The sequence below is a fragment of the Heliangelus exortis genome, chromosome 11 (genome assembly GCF_036169615.1).
Source record: "Heliangelus exortis chromosome 11, bHelExo1.hap1, whole genome shotgun sequence".
Lineage (NCBI taxonomy): Eukaryota > Metazoa > Chordata > Aves > Apodiformes > Trochilidae > Heliangelus > Heliangelus exortis.
In genome coordinates this window covers 18,726,183-18,749,824 of record NC_092432.1, presented here as the reverse complement: position 1 = coordinate 18,749,824, position 23,642 = coordinate 18,726,183, and the positions used below count along the sequence as shown (strand labels likewise).

Genomic DNA, 23,642 nt, shown 5'->3' with positions numbered 1-23,642 from the left:
CCCAAGATACGGCAAAGGGCAGGCTAGAGTAGATCTCTAGCTATGACTTCATCAGAGTAGGTAGAATTTAATTGTAAAGCTGTTAGGTTAAATACAAATGTATATCTGTATCTCTTGTGTATGTTTATGTATGTAACAGATCCTATGAGGAGAGGCTGAGGGAGCTGGGGGTGTTGAGGCTGGAGAAGAGGAGGCTCAGGGGAGACCTCATCACTCTCTCCAACTCCCTGAAAGGAGGTTGGAGCCAGGGGGGGGTTGGGCTCTTTTCCCAGGCAACTCTCAGCAAGACAAGAGGGCACAAGAGGTCTCAAGTTGTGCCAGGGAAGGTTTAGGTTGGACATTAGAAAGAATTTCTTTCTGGAGAGGGTGATCAGCCATTGGAATGGGCTGCCCAGGGAAGGGGTGGATTCTCCATCCCTGGAGATATTTCAAAAGAGCCTGGATGTGGCACTCAGTGCCATGGGCTGGGAACCACGGGGGGAGTGGATCAAGGGTTGGACTTGGTGATCTCTGAGGTCCCTTCCAACCCAGCCAATTCTAGGATTCTATGTGGATATGGGGGGGTTTGTTTTGTTGTTTACTTTTGTGTGTGCATGTACTGTAAATGAAATAATGCTTCCTGTGTAGAGTAAACCATGGAGGTGAGGTAGTGGAATCTTCAGGTACAATGTGGGTCTGCTGCAGCCCTCTTGTACTGTGCAGCCCTGTGTAGGTGGTTGGATGAAAAAGAACAGACAAATCAACATTCCTTTTTTCTCTCAGCTCCCCAGAATGCATCAGCTGTTTTCACTCAGCTCCAGAAAGGGGAAATGAGACAAAAAAGGAGTTGCTGGTGGAGTGCTTGCTAATTAGTACAACTTTGCTTTATGCTAAAAGAAAAAATTAAAGGAATACATAAATGCTATTGAAATTTTAGTTTGTGAGAACTGAAAGCATGAACAGGGATTTATTTCAGAGCTTTTAGCAGGTTGTGTGCTGAGAAGAACAAGTTTTTTCAGTATTTTCAAAAGACCAGAACTTGTCAGCCTGCTTATGCTGCCAGTTTTTGTATAATAAGTTCATTGACCTCGTAGACAGTCTGAGTGTTTTCTGAATTCCCGCTTTATCAAACTAATTTGCATGATTTTAAAGCTGTTGCTTGGTAGGAAACAATGTAGTGAGGGTGCACTTTGTAAACACTCTTTTATATAACTTTGCTTATTCCGTTTGGGAGTGGGGAGCTGCAATCAAAAGCAGTGTAACTGGAGTGATTTTCATGCTTTCATAAAATGTTTAGCAAAACAGTGCCTTACCAAACCACTTTGTAGGACTTCTGTTGGTTTCACCCACATAAACACAATTTCAAGTGCAAAAATGTTATGCTCTGGTAATTAATTGCCTATTGTTACCAGATGATGTAGAGGTCAAAGGTGTAAATAGATTAAAAAATATTAGAGAAATTAATAGATGATACATTCATGGGGGAAAAAATGGGCAGTGTGTAAAGGGGAAAGGCTCACCCTGGAGTTCTTCCTGGTTTTTTTCCATAAATATCAGCTATGGCCACTGCAGAGAATATAGGTCTAGATTGACTCATATGTCTGCTCCAGTGTTCTTACTGTTGTTTAAGGTCTTAATTTAGAAGGCAATGGGCCTGTACATGAGAACTGCACCTTTGTGCAGAGTCTTGATTTGTATCAGGCCCTGAATGCCCAAGAGCAAGAACCACAAATTATATCTCAAATTCTTTTATGTTCTTTGGAGGGAATCCTGACTGCCAGTACAATGAAGGGCAAAGATTAAATCTTTCCAGCTCTTTACCCCACTGGATTAAATGTTTATGAGTACTTACCTTGTCTGTGTTATAGTATAACTGTACACTATCACAATATAGACAGATACACTTCCACTCAAGGTTTCCATGATAAATGGTAGGGTGTTTTCCAGAGGGTAAGTGGTGAGACTAAGGTGTGAAGATGAGCTCTGAAAAGTTCCAAAAAAAAAAAAAAAAAAATCTATCACATATGATAAATTGTGATGAGTAGTTTGCTATGATTTGTCTTTCTGTTGTATGTTAATTTGAGTTTCTGGAAAAAAACAAAACAAAACAAAACTAAAGTGTGTCTCTTTGAATACAAGTTGCTGAAAACCAAGCAAGCCCAAGTGTGGGCTGTATGATATGCAGGCAGAGCTGCACCAATACAGTGTAAGGTACTTCCAGTCTCTATAGCTTTTTCATGCCTGCTCACCATCTGCTCTTCTGTGCTGGCAGAGCACTTTGTTGTGTTTTACAGTGTGGGGCTGATCCTGCTGATTCTGTTCCCTAGGTTGAATTATTCTGCAGATGCACAGAGTTTCATAGATGTAGAGTGTAGTATGTCAGTGCTTGGAAGAAGCAGTGGAGTTAGGCTGTCTAAGTTCTGTGTGACTGTGGAAGACACTTCATCAGTATTTTTTTCCCTAAAGGTCCATATGGCTGTTGATGTTTGTGGAGGTTTTTTTAGGTTTGTTGGAATTATCTATCAATGGGATTTGGTAATGAAAATATTTTAGGGAAATAAAAAAAGATGTTAAGGTGAAAATGTGATGAAAGGCATGAGTCTGTTCAAATGCTGTGTGTTACTTCAGCTAGCACATGGGCATGCCTGAGGAAAAAAATTCTTGTGTGCTCTCACACATTAATATAAATAACTGTCAGGGTTTAACACTGGCCTGGCAATTAAACCGAGTAACAGAGGCTCTCTATTAATCTCTCTCTCCTCCCTGATAAGAAAGGAGAGAGAATAAGGGAGAGAGACTGATGGGTTGGAAACTAAACTACACAACTTTAATGAAACAGTAATGATAAATAGGAAAAATTAATAAATATATACAAATATACAAGAAAAGGGGTACCACATTCCTCCCCCCTTCCCCCCAATAGCTCTCACGTCACCCCCGAGGCTGCAGGGCAGCCCTGGGAAAGTCCAGGCTGGAATCCTGGAGTCAGCAGCAGTTGGGAGCTGGAGGCAGAACACACAGATATGGGCTGGCACGGATCAGGAGCACAGGCAGAGGAACGGACGGGATCCTTCCAGGATGCCGGGTGAAGGAAGGGAAGCAGGAAAGGCAGGAAGGGCAGGCAGCCGGAAGCTGGAAGCAGGAAATCTGGCTTGGCCCTCGTGATCCCTCAAATTTATACTGAGGATGATGTATATGGGATGGAATCCTCTGTTTGGTCAATTCTGGCATCTATCTTGTCCGTTCCTCCCCAAAGGAGGGATGCAGGTGGGACCTCTTTATGTTTTCCTCAGAGCTGAGCAGTGTCCTTGGCTCTGCACACCAGTCTCCAGCAGTCCTAGAAGCACACACTGTCTGAGAAACTTGCTGTTAATTTCAGCAAGTGCAACTACTTACAAGAGACTTAGCTAAAAGCAAAAGTACAAGACAGAAAATCACCTTTATCCTGGCCCAAACCAGGACAATAACAAAAATACAATTGTAATGCACACATACTACTTTGACATTTCAATGTTATATGCTAGCTCCTTTTCTGTGGTGCCATAGGAAACTTCTGTTGGAAAACAGCACGAGTTATTATTTTTTTTTTAATATTATATGATTTGTTTTCACTAGAGTGCTGCTGTCCTTGCCAGTGAAAGAAATGCTGCACAAGAGGTGCGAAGCAGTATAGAAAATCAAGTCAGAGGGCTGAATGAGGAAAATGAACAGTTGAAGAGAACAATTGATGAGTTAAAGAGTAAAATTGAAGAGCTTCACAAAGAAATTGATAATATGAAAGGAAAAGAAAATTCAGTGGAGGAAAAAGCAAAGAAATACGAGGTAAGTTAAGGACACAAGGTCCTTAAGTGGTCTCCTTCCTGTTTGCAAAGGTTACATTGTAGAACAGATACTGAGGAAGAGGAGGATGAGCAATGTCTTTGGAAAGGCAAAGCAAAACCAGCAGGTTGTCAAGAAGCAGGGTACATTCTGTTGACATGTATAAGAAAGATTTTGCCAGTGAAAACCAGTGTAAAAACAAGTCACAGCTTGGAGCTGGGGAGGTCAGAGGTAGGCCAGAATAAACATATTTTATAGCTCAGCTTACTTGTTTACTGCTGTTTCTAAGTGTATCAAATCATATCATTGCAGGAAGAGAAACAACAATTAGAAGAAGCTTTGAAACATGCTGAAAAGGAAGTGAAAGAACTGGTAGTATTAAAGAAGTCTTTGGAAAGCCAACTAGAAGATATGCAGGTAAGAACAAGAGCCATTTGGAGTATTTAAAATTCTTGTTTGTTTATGTGAGTCACCACTGCTTTCTGCAGTGTAACATCTCATTCTTTTCTGAAGCACACTGTGTTTTACAGTCAAGATCTCAATGCAGTGTTCAAATGTTTCCTGTAAACATAGTGTCACACTACAGTGTTGTATTTTTAATAATTTATTAACTTATTTTTATCAGTGTGTCTTAATTGCAAATGCTTCATGGAACTGGGATATTTTCTCACAAAACCAGAGAAATTTAACACATATCACCAGAACTTGCAGCCTCTTAAACTCTGTGTAAAGTCCTTTTTCCAACCTGCTCCTTATTCTCCTCAGTATCAAGGAAAGGATATACTTTCTCCCAGATTATCTACAAGTGGGTTATAAACCAAGGGTCAATTGTGTTAACCACCATGTTCTTATGGTGCAGTTAATTGTGGTAAAAAGGAAAAGAAAACAACCAAACCAAACAAACAAACAAACCAAGAAGAAAATTCTACTTTTCTTTAAAGTAGATGAGCTACAGGAATATAAAGTTTAATGGTTATGGGTAAGGAAGTTTTGTTTCTACAGAATAATGGTTTTAAGTTGATGTTCCTTATAATGACATCAATAAGTGTTTCGTCCTGGGCTTTTTGTCAGTTGGTTTTGTTTTTTTTTTTTTCTCTTAAAATCTGTTTATCTGTTCTACCTCACTGAACCTCCAAATCTGCTTGTATGCATTACTGATAGTCTGTATCATCACCATAGCTGGCCCCTTGTTCCTCACTGGCATACAATGAGTGCTGCTTGCCAGGAGCTCTCTTCTAGAATAGTCTGGTTTGACCTTCCTGCACCACATGAATCAGTGCACCATATGCATCTCCTGAATCTTGATTAGCTTTGGCTCAAGATGCTTCAGAAGTGTGCTCTTTCTTTTCTGTTTATGCATCCTTCAGGGCATAAGGCCAAGTAATGCTGCCTCCAGGCTGCTCTCCAAATCAAAAAAAAATCTAGGAAAGGTGACAGAAAGAAGAGTCTGTCTTGTCATTTTATTCACAATTTATGACTAATTTCTGGCACATTAAATGTGATCCTCTTTCTGATTCTACACTCTTCTTGTCCACTGAATGTGAGCACTAATGGACTTCAGGATGTTACCAGTGGTCCCTTTTTTTTAGAACAGTTCAGCATTTCTGTCTTTAGATTTTTGCTTGCTTTAAACAAGAATGTTGTACAGTAGGCTGCTTTGGCTTTGACAATTTAGATGACAAACACTGGCACAGTCACAACCCTTATCAGAGTGGAAAGTTAATTCTTGACTGGCCTGTCTTGCTTATTTACATGGTACAAACTACTTTTAATGGAGGACTAGCATAAGAATGACAATGAAAATGTGAATAGAATTGTAATAGTTACTGTAAACATAGCAAAATTTATTCCTCCTCCATCCCATATTTCTACCTGTAAAAGCTAAATCTGGCATACACCTAATTATTATAGACAATTTGATTTTAATGCTTTTGACTAAAATCAGCCTCAGTTTATATTGAAATTTTATTTATGGCTAGTCAAGCAAGTAGTCTTCTTTTAGTGTCTCATGATGTTTTATAACTTCTGTTTTAGAGCAGTCTACATATGACATATTATTGCCCCTAAATAATATTGCAAGAATGAAGTAGTATCTGTTGCAGTGCTCAGTTTTTGTGAGCATTTCAACCTATACCTCTTTTTTCAAGTTTCCTACTGGCAACATAGGAGAAAAAACACAATTATGCTTTACTGGTGCTTTCACTATTTGAAGAATCAATGATTCTAAAGCATAGTTACTACCTAAATAACACAGATTATAGTATGGACACATGCTAAATATATTTTGAAAAATAAAATCTGCAGAACAGTGGAGTAAGGGAACTGCTTTTCCCAGCCAAGTAGAACTTGTCAAGCCCTGAGAACAATCAGCTATCATAAGCTTTTCCAAAGACAATGGTTGTGAATGTGATCCATCTAATTGTGCAGTAAAACTTGTCAGTTTGGTAAGAAACAGCACTGATGTAAATTTCTTTTCAAGTCTTGTATTATGTGTGTACTCAAAGAAACCTTTCCTTTTCCCTGTCACTAATAAATGTGATCTACCAGAAGGGAAGGCTGGAAATTGACAGGAACTTTGCTGGGTGCAGAAAATGCTTAGCCCTGTGATTCTCATGGCACATCAGATGGCTCAACAGATTTGCCTTAAGAGGGACATGGCATGAAAGACTTTAAGAGATGTGTGGTAATGAGAGCATGAAGCACCTGAAATTCAGTTCCCATGATATTCTGAAGCAGCATTGCTGCTGCCATTTTGTTGTTGAAATAACTAAAAACAAGTTCAGCAAAACTCAAATTTCTCTTTGCAACAGGTCAGTTATTGCATTTTCTATTAAAGCAATAGTGAATACAACTGCAGAACACTTTCTGATTTTTAGTGATGTATTTAGTATTTGGTTTTCATCCTTCTTGGTAACAAGCAGTAAAAATATGCTTATGAAAATGGGGAGATGTGATACACATAAAGTACAGATTTGGCTTTTCAGGATACCAGGATATAACTCAAAGGAGAAAAAGCTAAATTTCAGTTTTGGGCATTTCATTATTTTACATATCTGACAATCAAGCAAAAGTTAGCAAGACCTGATGAAAACTGAGGTAATCCAATGCTTGCATCAAGCCCCATACTGTTAATTTCTTTAAAAATTTTTGTTATCCATACTTTTGCAATTTGCTGGAGTAGTAGAATAAATTTCTTCACATATTAGTGGCTGATTTTATTTATTTACTTGGTTGTTATTTTGTTTTTTGATGTTGCTTATAATCCTGAAGACAGTCACCAGATCTGTTCTGATGTTTTGCTTTTCAGCACACTGGAAGTGCAGAATAGCACCCTGCTGGCACCATTATTCATCTGTTCAAATATGGCACATTATCAGGGTCCCAAGACTTAAGCAGCTTTTAGAACTGAGGTGCTAAAATTAAACCTTTTCAAGTTTCTTAAAGTATTTTGGTGTCAGCTAAGCCAATTTTGGTGTAGAATTAGATTTTGCAAAATATCTATAGGCCACCAGCATGTTTTAGGGCTATGTATATACTTCTTTGTCACCTGTCATAACTTCTGTTTGTATCAAAGATGCCTTTTGTTGACAGGTTATATACAAAAATAAGTGAGACAACAATTCTGAAGAAGTCTTTAATTTGTAACATTTAGACAACAATTCTGAAGAAGTCTTTAACTTGTAACATTTGGTGATGCTCTTTCTTTCCTCTTAGAACAATTATTTTTCAAGATTTAGATTTATATTGCCTACAGATGTACTACTGTGTTTTGACATTTTTGAAGTACAATAAAATAAGCATCATAAGTATCAGACATTCAATAAAACTTTGTATTTCCAATATTAAAGTGTAAAGCAATGTCTTGGAATGCTTTTTGCAATACATGGTTATTTTAATTGTTTGCAGTCTACTGTTGGAATGTAAACTTTCCATAATCTGGTTGAAATCAATTTAGAAGTGCCTCTCAGACTTGATAAAAAGAAACTCTTCTTCTAGTCTTGCAGTGCATTTAGAGTTGGACCATTAAGATATTTTATTATGGAGGGAGAAAGAAGAAGTGAGAGTCCCCCATGCAGATAGGAGACTAAACTGCTTTCCTTGGAATGAACTAGTGACAGTCACTTCCTCTACTGATGGATAGAATTTAGGGTAGGTTCTTAAGCACCCTAAATGTGATAACAGGAACATTTGGAGCATCATAGATGAGCATAATCATAGCTCTGCAGTTCAGTCAGAATGTAATCCAGCCAGGAGCTGCAAGGTTCTGTTTGCACAGCATCTGTCACAATGAGACATCATCTTGCTTAAGGCTTCTGGGTGCTACAGAACCACAGCAACAGGAAAGAAAAGTCCCCAGTAGTTACTTCTCGCTCATTGTAGGAAAAGTTTGTGGTTGTTTTTTTTCTTGTTGTTGGTAGTTGGTTGGGTTTGTTTTGTTTTAAGCTGGGAAAAATGGTTTTGTTGAGGAAACGTTCAAGGGAGCATTAAAGGAAACATGGAAAATGTGAAAGCTGAAATAGATACTGAGCCTTCTGCTGACAACTGCAGAGGATTGTTAGCTTTGCGTGTAGCAGAATAATGAAAAGGGTCTATGTTTGGTCCTTGGAACAGTATTTTAGGAATTTATAGAAAAGATGAAGCCACTGTGTTGCTAAAATACAGGCTAGCAAATTATTAACTCAGTAAACTATTTATTTACTTATTTATTTAAGTTGATGCTGGAAGAGTTGTGGCATAGTGTGTGCTATAGAACATTCCTTTAAGGCCTTAGAAAAAGAAGTCTACATTTCATTGTATATATTTTTTAATCTACTGCAGGAGAACATCCGTTGCATTTCCCAGGAGCAGCAGCAGTTAACTCAGCAGTTAAAAGATGAAATTCACCAGAAGGAACATTTAAAGCAGATAAAGAAAGAGATGGAGAATGAACAAAGGGAACTGAACAAGACTGTTGAAAAGTTACAGGAGGAGGTATGAGTTCATGCCAAAGGGACTGCAAGAATCAAAATATCTAAATGAGCTGCCAAATTGTAAAGATTTTTTTTTCTTTCTTAATGTGTAAAAGTGAAATGTAAATTTTAGTATTAGTCTCTTTAACCTATAGATAATCAGTAAAAGCTTTCAGGGCTTGAACAGTGGTTGGCACACTGCCATCCATCTCAAAATAATGTTATAGAGCTATTCAGTTTTGTTTAAACAAGATGGCAGATTTGAGTTCAGTTCCCTATGCTACAGTGATATCTCAGAGTTTTCAGCTGATTCTCAAAATACTACTGAATTACACTTATTTTGCCAACTGTGTGTAAACTGTGCAACTCAGTATACTGAAGTATCATGTAGAGTTTTTTACATCAGTCAGCTGGAAGAACTGCAGACAGATAAAACAGGATAGTCTTGCATATTATTAGAAAATAATGTTATTAGAAAATAAAATAATATTATTAGAAAATAATGTTAGTGTGTTGGGTTTTCACACTTCTGCATAGAAATTAATTGGGCAGCATTAATCAATAAATTTTTCATTTTAAAACACAGAGCTGAATATTGAACCTGGAGAGAAAAAAAAAAATAATTTTGGTGTATTAAGCATGGTAGAGACTTTTGTAGCACTATTTTTATCATGTACTTTTTTTCCCAGATGTCTGAAATGGTAGAAATCTCAAAAACATCAGCTCTGGAGCTTCAGAGCCAGCTTGATGAATACAAGGAGAAACATGGCAGGGAACTTGCAGATCTGCAAAGGCAGCTAAAAGAGAAAAACCTTGAGGTAGAAAAATCACGCCTGACAACCATGAGGATGCAAGATGAGGTAATGACTCATAAACTCAGTGACAAATTCTGACCTTTGACCTAGAATTCAGCTCACAGCTTTCAAGACAATGAATGTTTGCTCTCCCACTTGTGTGTACTTCATCATGAGAGGCTGATCTCAATCAAAATGCTTTTGAGTTTCATTCTTCATTCTGCTGATCATCATGTTCCTTCTGCCAGGGAAATGAGGCTTCCTGTTTATGACAGATAAATGTAGTGTTTGACAAGTGAATGTGTCTTAAGTGATATGGCAAGGATTCCATTGATGATCTGCTGCTCTTTTCATGCCTTCTAGTGAAGGAACTGAGAGCCTGGAAATATTATTGAATCAGTTAAAAAAACAACATAGCCATTATTTAGAAAAAAACCCAAACAAACAAAAAAAATGAAATAAAATTCTGGCTCTAAAGGGGTTGACATGCTCTCTTCCTTCATTTGAGCCAAGTTCAAAGGTGTCTGTGCAGCAAAGAATGTTGATGTGTCTGCCTCTGAGTGTTTAAATTTTGTGATAAAGCTAATCCAGTCTTTTAAAGATCTGCAAATACTTGTTCTGCAATTGGAGCACCTATGAGAATACACAGGTCACCAGTGTTTTCCATATGTAGAATACCTTAACAGTTTGATGATTATTTTTCCAGTTCAGACATTTTTTAATGTTGCCTTCTTCCCTCAACAAACTTATTTTAAATTCATTTTAAAAGAACAGCAATTGAAGGAAGTATATTATTCTATCTTCCTTTTATATTCAGGGATGAAGAACCTTTGTAAAGGGATGAAGACTTTAAATGTGTAAGATAAAACTGGGGAATTGAGAATATGGCTTTTAAGTTGAATAAATGAGAACAGTTACATACACACACACATATAATTTATTTAAGCCTTCTATCTATACACAGTGTTTAAAATTATTACAAAAATATTTTTAGTATTATCTATTACAACTACAAAACAAAGATAATAAGCCTTTATTATTTGACAAAAAGATGGAAGACTCATGGAATTCTGCATCCCCATGAGGCAATATTTAAAATCTTAGGGCTTTAAAAATACAGTATGGCAGTCAGCTACAAAATAGGAAACAAAATCTGAAAATATAGGGTTGGCAGGTTAAACAGCAGACTTTATAAAGAGACAGGACAATTGAAAGTCTTTATTGTCTCTTCCTCTTTTCTGTTTAACAAGAAGTACAAATAGATACTCCTCCATTCAACATGAATGAGTCTATTGTCTAAAAATCCTCTTGGGTAGGTGTCATGCTGCACAAAACATTTTTTTTCCAGGAGGCTCATTAAAAGGCACAGATTGCAATGCTGGTAACATGAGCAGCATTCTCTTGTTCTAGCAGAGAAAATATGAAACAGTCTTGTAAGGCAGTGTGGAAGTTACTAATTGCTGTGTCTCTTGTAAATTCTCTATGGACACATAAAATATCTTGAAAGTAGTCCATCCAATGTTATTCTGAAACATTATATGCATATGTAATTTTATTAATACACAGGTCTCTGCACTTAATTATCTGTTTCCCAAGTCATGCAGACATCCAGTGTTTTCTTGTCAGGACTTGGTAATAGATAGCAAACTCTGTAAACAGTTGCTAATACATTATTTTAGCTTCATCACTAGAATAAGAACTTGACTGAACAGAGGAAGACTATGGAAGACTGAATGCTGAAGAAAAAAAAACCTCATCATATATTATATAAATGTCACAAATTAAGTTACAAGCATAGGGGATGATCACAGATAATCCTGCTGTATCTAAAAGTCATACAAATACACATATATATGTTGGCAATTATGCCATTTGTAAAATGCTGTCATTGAAGTGCCCCAGACATGTAAAAAACAGAATTATTTAAGAGCTGAAGTATTGGTAATGTAGTCTGAGAAGGAAAGTAATAATATTGCAAAAGTTCCAAAGTTATACTTTTTTAGAAAATTGTATACATTCTGGCTTGCTGTAGCTTGGAAAGAAATAAATAAATTTTTAAAACCCCACTATGTGTAATTGTCACCCTAAAATCTCTAGGGTGAAGCATTTCTTTAGAGCTGATGTTTAATCCAAGTTTATTTTCTTGGTGCCATCTTGTGGATAGAAGAAAAAATTACTGTGAAAAGCAAATAAGTGCATGGGATTCCTGTCAGGCTTCTGGATCTGACATGTTTGTAGTCAGTTCCCTTTCCTGCCTTTGCATACTTATAGCAAGCACATTATTAAGTATATTACCAGAATCTTATTGTTTCAGATGCGTCTCATGGAAGAGAACTTGAGGGACCATCAGAGAGCTCAGGATGAGGCAATAACAAAAACTCAGCTGCTAGAACAGACTGTGAAAGGCTTGGAGTATGAACTGGAAGCCAAAAACCACTTAAAAGATGATCGGGCAAGACAAATCAAAATAATGGAGGTAAAAGATGTTTTTAAGGTTGGGTATCTTACTGTATTTGATTTTTAACTGTGGTATTTCACATGGATTCTTCCTGGGAAGAAGCAAAATAAATTGATTTTCTTGAAAACCCATGTGGTGCTACTGCAGGATTTATCCTGGTATATTCCACAGGTGATCTGATAGCATACCTATTGTAGTGTGATGTGTTCTAAATTACTATTATTCTTTCATAATTTTAGATAACTTGAGCTATAACAAGAATTTATCAGACAAAGTAGTATGATTTTAGTTCACAGGCCTATCACTCAGAACTTCAAAAGAATATAGAAATGTAAATTATATTTAGAGTCTAATTCCAATCCATTTCAGAAGTCTAAATGACATCATTACTCTGTTTCTACAGGGTTAGCTTCATAACTGTTCAGTAACTGTTCAGGAGCTGCCATTTGACTTTCATTAGCAAACACTTTTATACTGTTGTACTCATAAGAAAAGAAATTTGTCTTCCAAATGTGTAACTTAGACATTCTTAAAACAGTCTCTAAAAACATTACAGATTTTCTCTTATTTTCTTGGAATTGGTGGGAGTGATCAAAAAATGAAATTAAACTTCTATTTTACATCTGTCAGACAAATAAATTTACTTTCAAGGCTTTTTCTAGACTCTGTATGTGGATTCAGAGGCATTTCACTTTTCAAGCCTGGTCTTTCAGACAGTTTGAGCTCTTGAAGTTTAAGGAAGAATGTCCTGGTAAGCAATCTGAAGAGGATGGGGAAGTTGTATGTTAATGTAAGTGTATGTTGTATGTTTTCTTTCATCTGCTTAGGACAAGTTATCTCACCTGGAACTTGAGCTTGATGAAGAAAAGACTAATTCAGATTTGTTATCTGAGAGGATCAGTAGATGCAGAGAACAGGTACTTGAATGATTTTTCCAACTGTTTTGTAATGATGATGAAAAAGTGGTATTAGGGTCATAAACAATATTGTTTAATTAAATAATTATTAGCAATGAGGTTTATATACCATATTTAAGCTGAATACTGTACTATACTTAAGCAGAATATTAAAAAAAAACCACAGTCCACAAACATGATTAAATTCACTCCTCCATGTTATCACAGACCATTTTTTTTCCTGTTTTCCCAACTGAAAAACTAACAGAGACTGTAAATGAAGATGTAAGACAAATACAGTCCTCTGATACTGCTGATGCACTGAGATGCATCACTGATGCATGCAGAGATAGTCCTATCTTAGGCTTAGTTTCAGGTAGTAAGGCTATCAGAGAAAGCCTTGTTGTACAAGCTGTCTTAAACTGAAAGATCACTTTTTGTTCAACCTTACTGAAAAGTAGGTCAGCATAATAGAGTCTTGATTTCAGAGGAGTAGTAGCTTAGGAAACTGTGGAATTAATTAGTGAAGTCAGCTGAACTGACAGTGCTGGCCAGTTTCAACAGAGAGCAAACTGTGTTTTTCATCACTTGTGTAAAAACTGATGAAGGTGTATTAAAGATAAGGCAGTTGGAAAGCATATTCTACATAAAAGCATCCATCATTAGTTTCAGAAATGTTATATAAATAAATAGCTCAGGAAGTAGAATTTATTAACAAGGCTGTGTCTCACTGGGCAGAAAAAAATGTAAAGGTTAAGTCAGGTTTGCCAAGCTAAGTGAAACCTATTATAGTAATTCAAACAAATAACAAAAAGATTATTGACTGTAAAAGTAGAAAAAAGTTGTAAAAGTTGTGGGAACTGTATCATGAGGTATCAGTCAAGATAAAAAGTAATTTAGGTATAGATCCTCACATAAAGGAGTATTCTGCCTTTGCCTTCAGTAAGGCCATTGACTATGGAGGTAGTGGGAAGTGGAGAGAGCTAATGGAAATGAGTCCTTTAAGCTGCAAATTGCTAAATTTAGGAGAATTAAGAGTTCATTGTTCTATAAAGAGGTCGTAGTGATATTAATTAAAATTTCTGAAAGAATTTACATATGAAATTTGAGGTCCTCTAGCAAAGATTTATAATAAACCAGAAAAGAAGAGGGTGTGGCCTGATGGCTGAAAAATTAGACAATCCTCACCAATTCTTGTATTCTCTGAAAAAGCAAATAGGAGTCTAACTTCACCAGTTGTTTCTGGTAAGAGTGAAAAATGGACTAGTTAGTTTCCATGACAATTTCAGAATAAACTCAGAATGATAAAATTGCATTGACTGCATCATTCACTTCCTTTTGGTCAATTGTTCCCAGTGGATACCTCAATGTATATATCTATATATTTATCTATATATCTATATATATAGATATATACATCTGCTGTTTATCTGGCACAAGGTGTGGGAAGCAATCAAATAAAAATGGGGATGGGAAGGTTGCTTTTCAGTTCTGTTAGATCAAAAGGGTTAGTTTGTAAAACACCTTTTTTTGGTCACATACTTCAGAATTGTGTATGTAGGTCAAGACACTTTTTAGAGTTTTTCTCCACTTAGGTATTAACTTGAAACCTAGGCCATGAACCTAGTGTGAGATGGTAAATGGTCTCTAAAATATCATTAGAAATCAAATTGCTTTCACTAACAGTGAACTCAACATCTGCTCCTAAGCCTAAAGCTAGCACAAAATGCTGTTATGTCCAATAAAGCTTTGTAAAATCTGATGCTGTTGCTTTCCTCAATTCTTTGTTTTTAGTATTGTTCAAATCCAGCTGTGAGCACTGTTGCCTTAAGCTGCAGAAATAGTTTATTCTTTTAAAATAACTGGAATATATTAGATAAAGGAAAGGTAAAATATGAAGCATAAAGCTCCACATGGTATGTACCACGACCTATTTTAAATTATGTTAAATTAGTGAAAAGTTTGAGCATATTTTGTCAGACAACTGCTTTTTTTTCCTTTGTGCATGTTTATTATGTGTTTAATAATGAGAAGTGTAAGGAAATCAGTGAAAACAGTTCCCACCTCCTCCAGCAAGAACTGTGTCTTACTGCTCTACTCTTCTTACAAGCTCTTGTAAATATATTCAAATAGCTTTTTGATCCTAATCAGATATAGTACATTTTTTCTCTCACACTGTTTTTCTCTGAGGCTACTTTTACCATGTGGTGTCCAACAACAGTAGCAGTCATCTTAGAAATATAATAATTGTCCTCTAAATAATTCCTTTGAGACCTTATGAAGGTTGCACAAATTTGTCACAGCCTGTGAGCACAGTAAGAGCACAGTAGAGCTTCAGAGTGGTCCATTAAGCACGTTCCTACACAAAACAAAAACCCTTTCTCCTCTCAACAGTTCCATTTATAATTAGTCATTCATTTTCCTAGAAATTTTGTGTCAATTTTATTGTGTCTGTATTCATGGCTAAAGCAATTACAGTGGATTAAATTCTGTGCAACCCCTCACATTATAACATTTTCCTGTATATTTCATGAAGAAGTGCACCTGTTGTATGCAAGGGATTTTAATTCTATCTATAAATCAGTATTTTAATAAATAAAGTAGTATTTTGCTATCCAATGTATTTTTATTATTATTATTAATTATTATTATTTATTATTTTTTAATTTTTATTATTTTTTTTTATTTTTATTATGCTTCTGTGCCTTAGGAAATTATCCAGCTATTGAGAATACAGCCACATGCTAACATTTGTAGCCCAGGAACTGTTACAACCTTAGTTTTCAGAAGTGCTTTCTGGAATCATACTGTGACATAACATATGCAACTGCACGCCTTGTTACCATTGTTTGTATTCATGTACTTGTTTCAAAGCTACAAAAACTTCTTTTAAACATGTGACTAACTAAAAATATATCTCTTAATATTATGTGCTTAAAAAAAAAAGACCCAAGGTAAAATTTAATGTGCTGTACTTTTGGTTAACCTTCACATTCTTAGCATTGCTTTTGGATTTCTTTATGCAAGAACTCCCAATGGCTTTTGAAAGACTTTTAGTCAGATAAATCTGTAACTTTGAGCTGCTTGACTGTGGTGCTGTGTTTTTGCAAATTCACATGTAACTGTTGCAGAGCAGAGAAGGATGCTGTGGCCACTGAAGTCTTTGTCCAGTCTTTTTCAGATAAAGCACCTGGCAGAGATGTTCCCCAGGTGATACTCATCAGCATGCAGAGAATAGCACAAATGCTGGGGTAACCTTAGCTCTGCTTCCAAAGGCATTTGCAAAGGCTTGAGAGCTGCCTCATCAGGAATGAGAGGGGGGAAAAAAAGTATTTGGGCACCACAGACTTTTCCTTTAGCCCCAAGTTTCAGTAGCAGCTGCTGGGCAGTTCAGAGTTTCTCTCTGATCCTCAGGATTATTTTTTTTTCCCAGTCAAGTCCAACAGTGAGATAAAACAAACTGATGCTGTATTCTTATCTTGATTTATGTTTAACTTCTTGCATGAGAGATGCAGAGAACATGCTTTTGGTTACTGAATATGTAACTGGAATATTGACATAAATTGTAGCAAAAACTGTGTTTTAAGAAAACAAACAAAGCTCCCCAAATCTAGAAGTCTTTGCTTTCCTGGTCTGACAGACATAAAATTAACTTTATGGAGCAGTGTTCATATCCAGTATGCATCACTCTGTTGAAAAAGAGTTTTTACTGGTCTCACAAGCACAGGAAAAGGTAATTGTCAGTCAGAGTGGCTCACTGAGCTCTAGGCACTTCTCTGCAGTTAGCAGTTTGTATTTAATAAGGTGAAACTTTAAAGTAGACTGGCTAGCAGCTTAAAGGTAAGATGCCATTTCAGAGCTTCAGAACTGAGTAGGAGGAAAACAACTGTAGGAAATGTTTGAAGATTTGTGTGATGTTCTGGAATTTGGTTCCCTGCCACCTTGTGTTTCTCAAGCACAGTTTTAGACCTCAGTTCCCTGCTATACTGAATATCAGCAATACTCAGTGTGGCTGGAAAATGCCTTGAATAAGTAATTGGAGTAATGTGGGCTTCCTGAGGGTGGAAAATTTTGTTTGATATTGTAATTCTAAAATTCATCTGAAATGATGTTTCTTGAGTTCTAATAAAGAGCAATGTTTTTCTCATAGTGTAGGTATACGTAGTTTATGTCCATGTGTATATACTCAAACATTCAGTATCATATAGATAAATGTAAAATATGTTAACATTTTTGTCCTTTCTTTCTGTAATAGATTGAGCAAATGAGGACAGAGCTTCTCCAGGAAAGGGCTATAAAACAAGATTTGGAGTGTGACAAAATTTCATTGGAAAGACAGGTAATTAGGCTGGCATTATCATCACACTAGCAAGATAACAGCTGGGTTCCTGCCTTCATTAGGAAATTTAAATAAACCTTTAAGGAATACAGTATTTGGTAGCTGCCACTATCCCACCAGAGTGTGCTACTGGAAGTACATGTGAGTAAAAATAGTTTAAAAAATGGTACATTAAAAATACTTTCTAGCTTTTTGCAACCTGTTATTCTGCAGCTCAGTGGCCTTTGAAAGCAGGGCTACCATCATAGGCCCTAGCTGAGATCCAGAGAAAAGCTACCCTAGCAACTCATAATGTTATTGACAGTCTCTAGAACATAAACCAGGCTGTAATGTGAATTTAGAGAAAACTTTATATTGGGCACATATTGGTGCCTTAAATTAATGAAATTCATTAGTGAAATAAATGAAATCATTCCTATCTGAACTGTCTGAGAAAAAAAAGAATGCCATCTGCTGGTATACCCCATGTACATCCTTACATTTTCACTTTTCTGTCACAGAATTTTAGTGTTTGAGATCATGGTTTGAAGTTCTGTAAGAGCTTCATTTTCTGTTCCTCGTGTAACTTTTTTTTTCTGGCAACTTTATCACCAAGTCCCCATTGAAAATCTAAATTGCCTACCCTCATAAAAATAAAAGTGTAAATCTGAGCACAAAGTCTGCTTTTACAAATTGTGCATCTTGCCAAGTTTTTCAGACCATTTATGTAGTAGGAGTAGTATTGTAGAGTTAAGAAAGGGGGCAGAATCCCACAGTAACAGCTTTGATAGAGTAAAGGGATATTGGATGCTGATCATTTCTTTGTCTGCTTGTTTTAGCCATACACCAGTAAGTTAAAGGGGAAGAATTACAGAATTTGACAAAATAATTGTGCAGAGAATAAGGATAATAGTAGCCAGTACTATTTGAAAAAAATTGGCATATTTAAAAATGCTTTTGGGAGGGGCTTGCAATCATCTGAAGTCCAAGGGCCCATTTAAGCCTAAAACTGTAACTCAAGCTTAACACTGATTTCTTTTTAATAAAGCACAGTAAAAGAAGATGTGTTTGTAGCAAGCAGCAAAGTTACAGTGACTCTTTTTCAGTATTTCATAAGTAAAATTCTACTCCTCACCGGGTGTCTGCTTGGAGAAATCTCTTTGCTGTTCAGGTGGCACTTGTTAATATGAGCATGTGTGTAATAATTAAGTATTTTCCAACTACAGAACAAAGACCTGAAGAGTCGAATCCTTCACCTGGAGGGTTCTTACCGATCCAGTAAAGAGGGCCTGGTTGCTCAGATGGAAGCACGGATAACAGAGCTAGAGGCACGACTGGAGAATGAGGAGAGGTGAAAGATCAAAACAAGCACATTTCTGTTTGTTAACATGGCCTTTTGCTAATATTAAGTCCCTAATACAGTTAATTGATTTTTCTTTCCTCACAAGCGCCAAGTTAAAATGGTTACTCTTTCACACAAGTGTTGCAAATTTTTTTTTTTTTAACTGAAGGCACCCTAGAAGGTGCCATATAAATTTAAATCTGAGCACATTGCTAACATGATTCCATCTTATTATTTTGTCAATGTCAGATATCAGTAACAGGCTTGGAAATTAATATTTCCTTTTTCATGTTCATCTCGTTGTTTAATTCTGGAGGAATGTGTTTATTTAAATTGTTGCTCTGGGGTCAAAAGAAATTCCCCTTAGTGGTTAATGCTTTTGAACCAATTTCTTAGGAAGTTGTATGAAATCAGTAAATCGAAGCAGGAGCTCTTAGTAGTTATTTAATTCTTAGAAGATTGCTACAGAATCACATCAGCAGTACTTTTAGTTCCTTTTTTCACAAGTTTCTCTTTTGTTTATTTTGTTTCTTCTAGGGATAGAGCTAATTTCCAACTAAGTAACCGCAGGCTTGAAAGAAAAGTGAAAGAGTTAATGTTGCAAGTAGATGATGAACATCTCTCATTGACTGATCAGAAGGACCAGGTAAAGATTAATATGCAAATATCTGATATTAAATCCTGCATGCATAAATCACCTATAAAAGATGCAAGAAGAATATAAATGGATACTGGTTACCCTGGTCTTTATTAACTCCCATTTACTGAGATTGTCTTCACATTCTTTTATCTGGTGCTAAATTGCTACTCATTTCTAGAATTATGTAAAGGAAGCCCTTATGAAAAGCAATGTTAAAATTATTTTAAGAAATAAAGCCAGTAACAGACATAATATGATCCTTTAAATATATGCACCAACATGTGATCCTATCAACATGTAGACCAGCAAATAATATATTTTGGTTTGCCACCATAAGATTTTGTTAAAAGAAAGGAGCTATTAATTGTTAAATATAGGCAATAAGTATGAGGCATACATTGATGTTCTAATAGCAATGTGCTTTACTATTCCTGTGGTCTCTGTTGATTCCTTGCTGAAGACATGGTGTGTTTAAGCACATGAGTCAAAGAACAGTGTGTTTCAAACTGCAGACATCTGCTAAGGGACCAATCTTTTAAAAAACTCTGGGGTTTAAGAGGTGTTTTAAAGTATCTGTGTGTAGTGTAGTATGTTTATATACGTGTGTGTGTATATATATATATAAAAATGCTTAACTTAGACACACTAACAGCTCAAGTGTTCCTTTACTCATTACCACCTCTTACTATCATGAAACACTGTCAAACTCGACCAACGTTACATTTACTTGTTGCTGTTTTGTGGGGTTTTTTAATTTGTATCCCATCTCTTTGAGAAAAGTCTAACTCTGACTGTTGAGTATATCTGTAGCATAGGATTACAGTGTCACTACACTGGCACAGTTGTGTCTTTATTCTCCCTCTCATAGATGCTGGAAGAATAAAATTCCTGTATTTAGAATAGACCTCTAATCAGCTAACATGTAAATATTTCAGTTGAGTTTGCGTTTGAGAGCAATGAAACGTCAAGTTCAGGAAGCTGAAGAAGAAATTGACAGACTGGAAAGTGCTAAAAAGAAACTCCAGAGAGAACTGGAAGAGCAACAAGACATGAATGAAGAATTGCAAGGGAAACTTAATGCTGCAAAGAAGGAATTAAGGTAGGATGAGTTATCAGACCTTACAAATACATATCACACCACCAGTCACAAGGTTGAACTCTTGCTGCTTTAGTCCATAAACTGAAGGCTTCCTCTAACAAATTTAAAGTTTGTCATAAGAAGACAGAATTTAAGAGGCTGGCATGTGAAATTCTTCTTCATTTTCTTTCTCCTCAAATGTTTTTCAACTCTTTCCAGGGTGCTTTAGGTGCCCAAAGTTTCTTTCCGAGGTCTGCCTGCTGAATAAAGTCATTAAGGAAGGGAATAAAGACATGGAAAATGAGTTGAAACTCAACACCCCTGCCATTTGTAGTAATAAAATTTTCCTGGTAATGACTGAGAGGTACAGCTATTCCATACTAGTTTTCTTTAGCCATCTCAGTGTGCAAAGTTTAGTTTCTCTTCTCTGCAACTTGAGTGAGAAGTGCTTGAAATTATTGACTGACCTTCATTCTCTTCATGTTACTTGCATGTCAGATGTAGTCTGTGATTAACTACCCCTACTGGAGCACAAGTTTCTTTGACATCCTTGAAAAATCTAAATCAGTGCTTTTAAGTTGTTTTGCATAAATGTTCTGCGTGCAGATACACAGTTTTAATGGCAAAGTTTTGTATTTTTGTTTCATTAGACTGAAGAAGTCACCAAGCAAAGTGTTGGCTGATTCTGATGATGATGACGATGATGATTTCAGCACGGATGGTGATAGTTTCTGTGAAGCACCTGCAGGAAATAATATTTCAAAAGATGATGACACAAAAGTGTAAATAAGTATTGAATCTGTGTTGAATAACATAAATTATCAAGAAACTGGATAATCTAGAAGCCAAATGACATAAAGGGATTGAAGAGTTGGAAATACAGCATTTCCGTCCATACTGTGCCATCTTCTTTCTTAGATCTCCACTGTTTATTATATAAAATCTGGTTGCATTATAAAAAAAGCTATAAAACATGGATATATATATATATATATATCTGCAACTAAAACCCAGGGGATAATATTTCATATGGGAAATGTTATTTTGTTAAAACTCTGATTAAGTAAAAAGCCATTTGAAAGTAATTCAAAATTAGTTTGTAATTATTAAAAGCTTTTCCCTAAAATTAAGGAAACTACAAAATATTATTTAATAAATGTAATTAGGGGGAAATTATGTATAAAATGTTGTAAATATTTTAAACCTTATATTTTTATTGACTACTTCAATACTACTTTGTGAAGTTTCAAATATTATATAAATCAGTTTCATATGTACTTAAATTTATACTGAATGCTACATTTGGGTTTTGACTAAGAACACAAATTAAAATTAATACATTTTGTGCATTACAGAGCAGATTCACAGTGCCTGAGCCAGGAAGTATGTTCCCATTTTAAAACAAGTCTCATTGTGTGAATTGTATATATTAGAGATCAAATGTTAATACTGCCTGTTGACCTGAAAGAGACCATCACAGCTGAATATGATGAGTGAGGTTTGCCTACAGCTTTCTTATAAACTGTGTTTGGGACACTTTCTGTTCTTAGTGGGAAAGGGTGAAAATGAGGGCAGTTATTACATGGCATCTTTTCATTATCTGGCAAGAAATTGCACCAAGAAAACACAAACCATGTTATCTAATTTTTCTTTCTAAACCATTCTTGAGCAACTATTTGTGATAGGTTGCAGTGTGTGCTTATATGTGCAGATATACATTAGTATTTCATTTTACAGAAGTATCTGCATACAGGGTGATCAATCTGTTAAGCTACAGGAAATTTAGAAGAAAAAAAGTATTGCAGATTTTATTTTAAAACCATTTTCTATGTTATTGCTAATTTTTTTTTCAACTTATATTGCACCGTTTTTTGCTTCTTTGCAAGTCTAGAATTTTAAGAAAAGGGAACTACTACATAATTTTGCTAATTAACCATAGCTAAGTCCTGTCTGATTATTAGTATTTGTCTCCAGCTACAGGTTAGTGGGCACTTTTCATCAAATAATAGTGTAATGTAACTGTGAAAAATACTTTCAACTGAAGTTTTTCAGAACTTCCATTATTCCCACAAAGGCATCTAATGAAGAGGACAAATTCATCAGTTCTGAAAGTGAGGCTGATATAGTTGGTTAAGGCAGAAGTCTTAACAACAGCAGCATCCAATTTCATATGGTTCTATGGAATGAAGCTCCTGCCTGCAGCAGTGATTCATGCATAGCACATTACTGACTCTTTTTTGCCATGGAATTCCAGTTGATTTTGATGGTTTGGGATAAATGGAAAATAATATGAACAACGCAGCTGTAATACTCTGAATCTTGTATATCTTGTATCCTTTCAATTATCATACATTATGATTTTATTGCAGAACTGGCTTTACTATTTTGACAACACAGAAAACAGCCTTTCCTCCAAAATCTGCATTATACTGTGCTGACAATCACCATATAACCTGTGGAGAACTACTTTTTGTTGTTTCATTTGCATGTTTGTGTAGGCTTAACTTTAAACAACTGCTTCCAATCTCCAGTACTCTGTCCTAATGTTCATAGATGACTGTTATTTCAAACCACTGGAAGAAAACAACTTTATATTGCATCTACCTCCAGTTACACTGAACTGTAAAAGACAAGTTCACTTCAAATAAACAGTCAGCTGTTTCAGTTCTCCAACACATGCATCTTCCATTGAAATTCAATTGTCACATCAAGCTACATGCACATACAATGCATATGTTTCCCAGATATTTATTTTCTTGTTATATGTGAAATAGTGTAAATAATTTTATGTATTTTCTTCTTTTTGGATAGCTATTTCTTTGTTACTTCTAAAGCAGGTGGCAGATGTAATATGTAGAAGACATCTCTCATTTCAAGTTACTGTAGGTTAGAAGGAAGGTTATGCATTTTTGTGGATTCCTAATGGGACAGATCCTGCTTATTAGGATCTTATTTATTATTATGCTTATTATCCTGCTCCCTCCTCCTTTGCACCTGAGTGTCTGAAGAACTGCTCTTTAGTTTGTTAATTTAGATTTGAAAATGCCATTTCCTTTTTAGAGTCCTCAAATGATATGATTAAAATAAAAGCAAATCTTAAGATGTTGAAAAGGGTATTTCAACTCATTTACAAAACAGATTTTAGCTATGGTACTTGATGAGGGGTAAGGTCTAGATCTTGACTGCCCCCCAAAAAAATTATTGATAATGGTTGAGGACATCTGATTTGTCCACTCCATCTCATGGCAGTTTTTGATCAAAACTCATCTGAAGTCAAAGTTTAGATTGGAAATTTTTTCCTGATATCTCCCTGTAATCTGTCTTTTTTAATGAATTTCAGAAGCAGCTCATGACCATTAAAAGGAAGCA

At 35.8% G+C, this 23,642-nt stretch overlaps 1 protein-coding gene across 7 annotated transcripts in view; it reads left to right on the top strand.

The window, feature by feature from the left end:
- Nucleotides 1–22,946, top strand: part of CGNL1 (cingulin like 1) — a 55,894-nt gene extending 32,948 nt beyond the window's left edge. For all 7 annotated transcript variants that reach the window (XM_071755058.1, XM_071755054.1, XM_071755055.1 and 4 more), the window contains exons 9-19: nt 3,595–3,801; nt 4,111–4,215; nt 8,617–8,769; nt 9,437–9,607; nt 11,856–12,017; nt 12,827–12,916; nt 17,151–17,234; nt 18,440–18,564; nt 19,093–19,201; nt 20,131–20,294; nt 20,924–22,946. In XM_071755058.1, the coding sequence (XP_071611159.1) occupies nt 3,595–3,801; nt 4,111–4,215; nt 8,617–8,769; nt 9,437–9,607; nt 11,856–12,017; nt 12,827–12,916; nt 17,151–17,234; nt 18,440–18,564; nt 19,093–19,201; nt 20,131–20,294; nt 20,924–21,059 (1,506 nt within the window). In that variant the 3' untranslated portion in view covers nt 21,060–22,946. The remainder of the gene's footprint in view (nt 1–3,594; nt 3,802–4,110; nt 4,216–8,616; nt 8,770–9,436; nt 9,608–11,855; nt 12,018–12,826; nt 12,917–17,150; nt 17,235–18,439; nt 18,565–19,092; nt 19,202–20,130; nt 20,295–20,923) is intronic.
- Nucleotides 22,947–23,642: the final 696 nt, after the last annotated feature.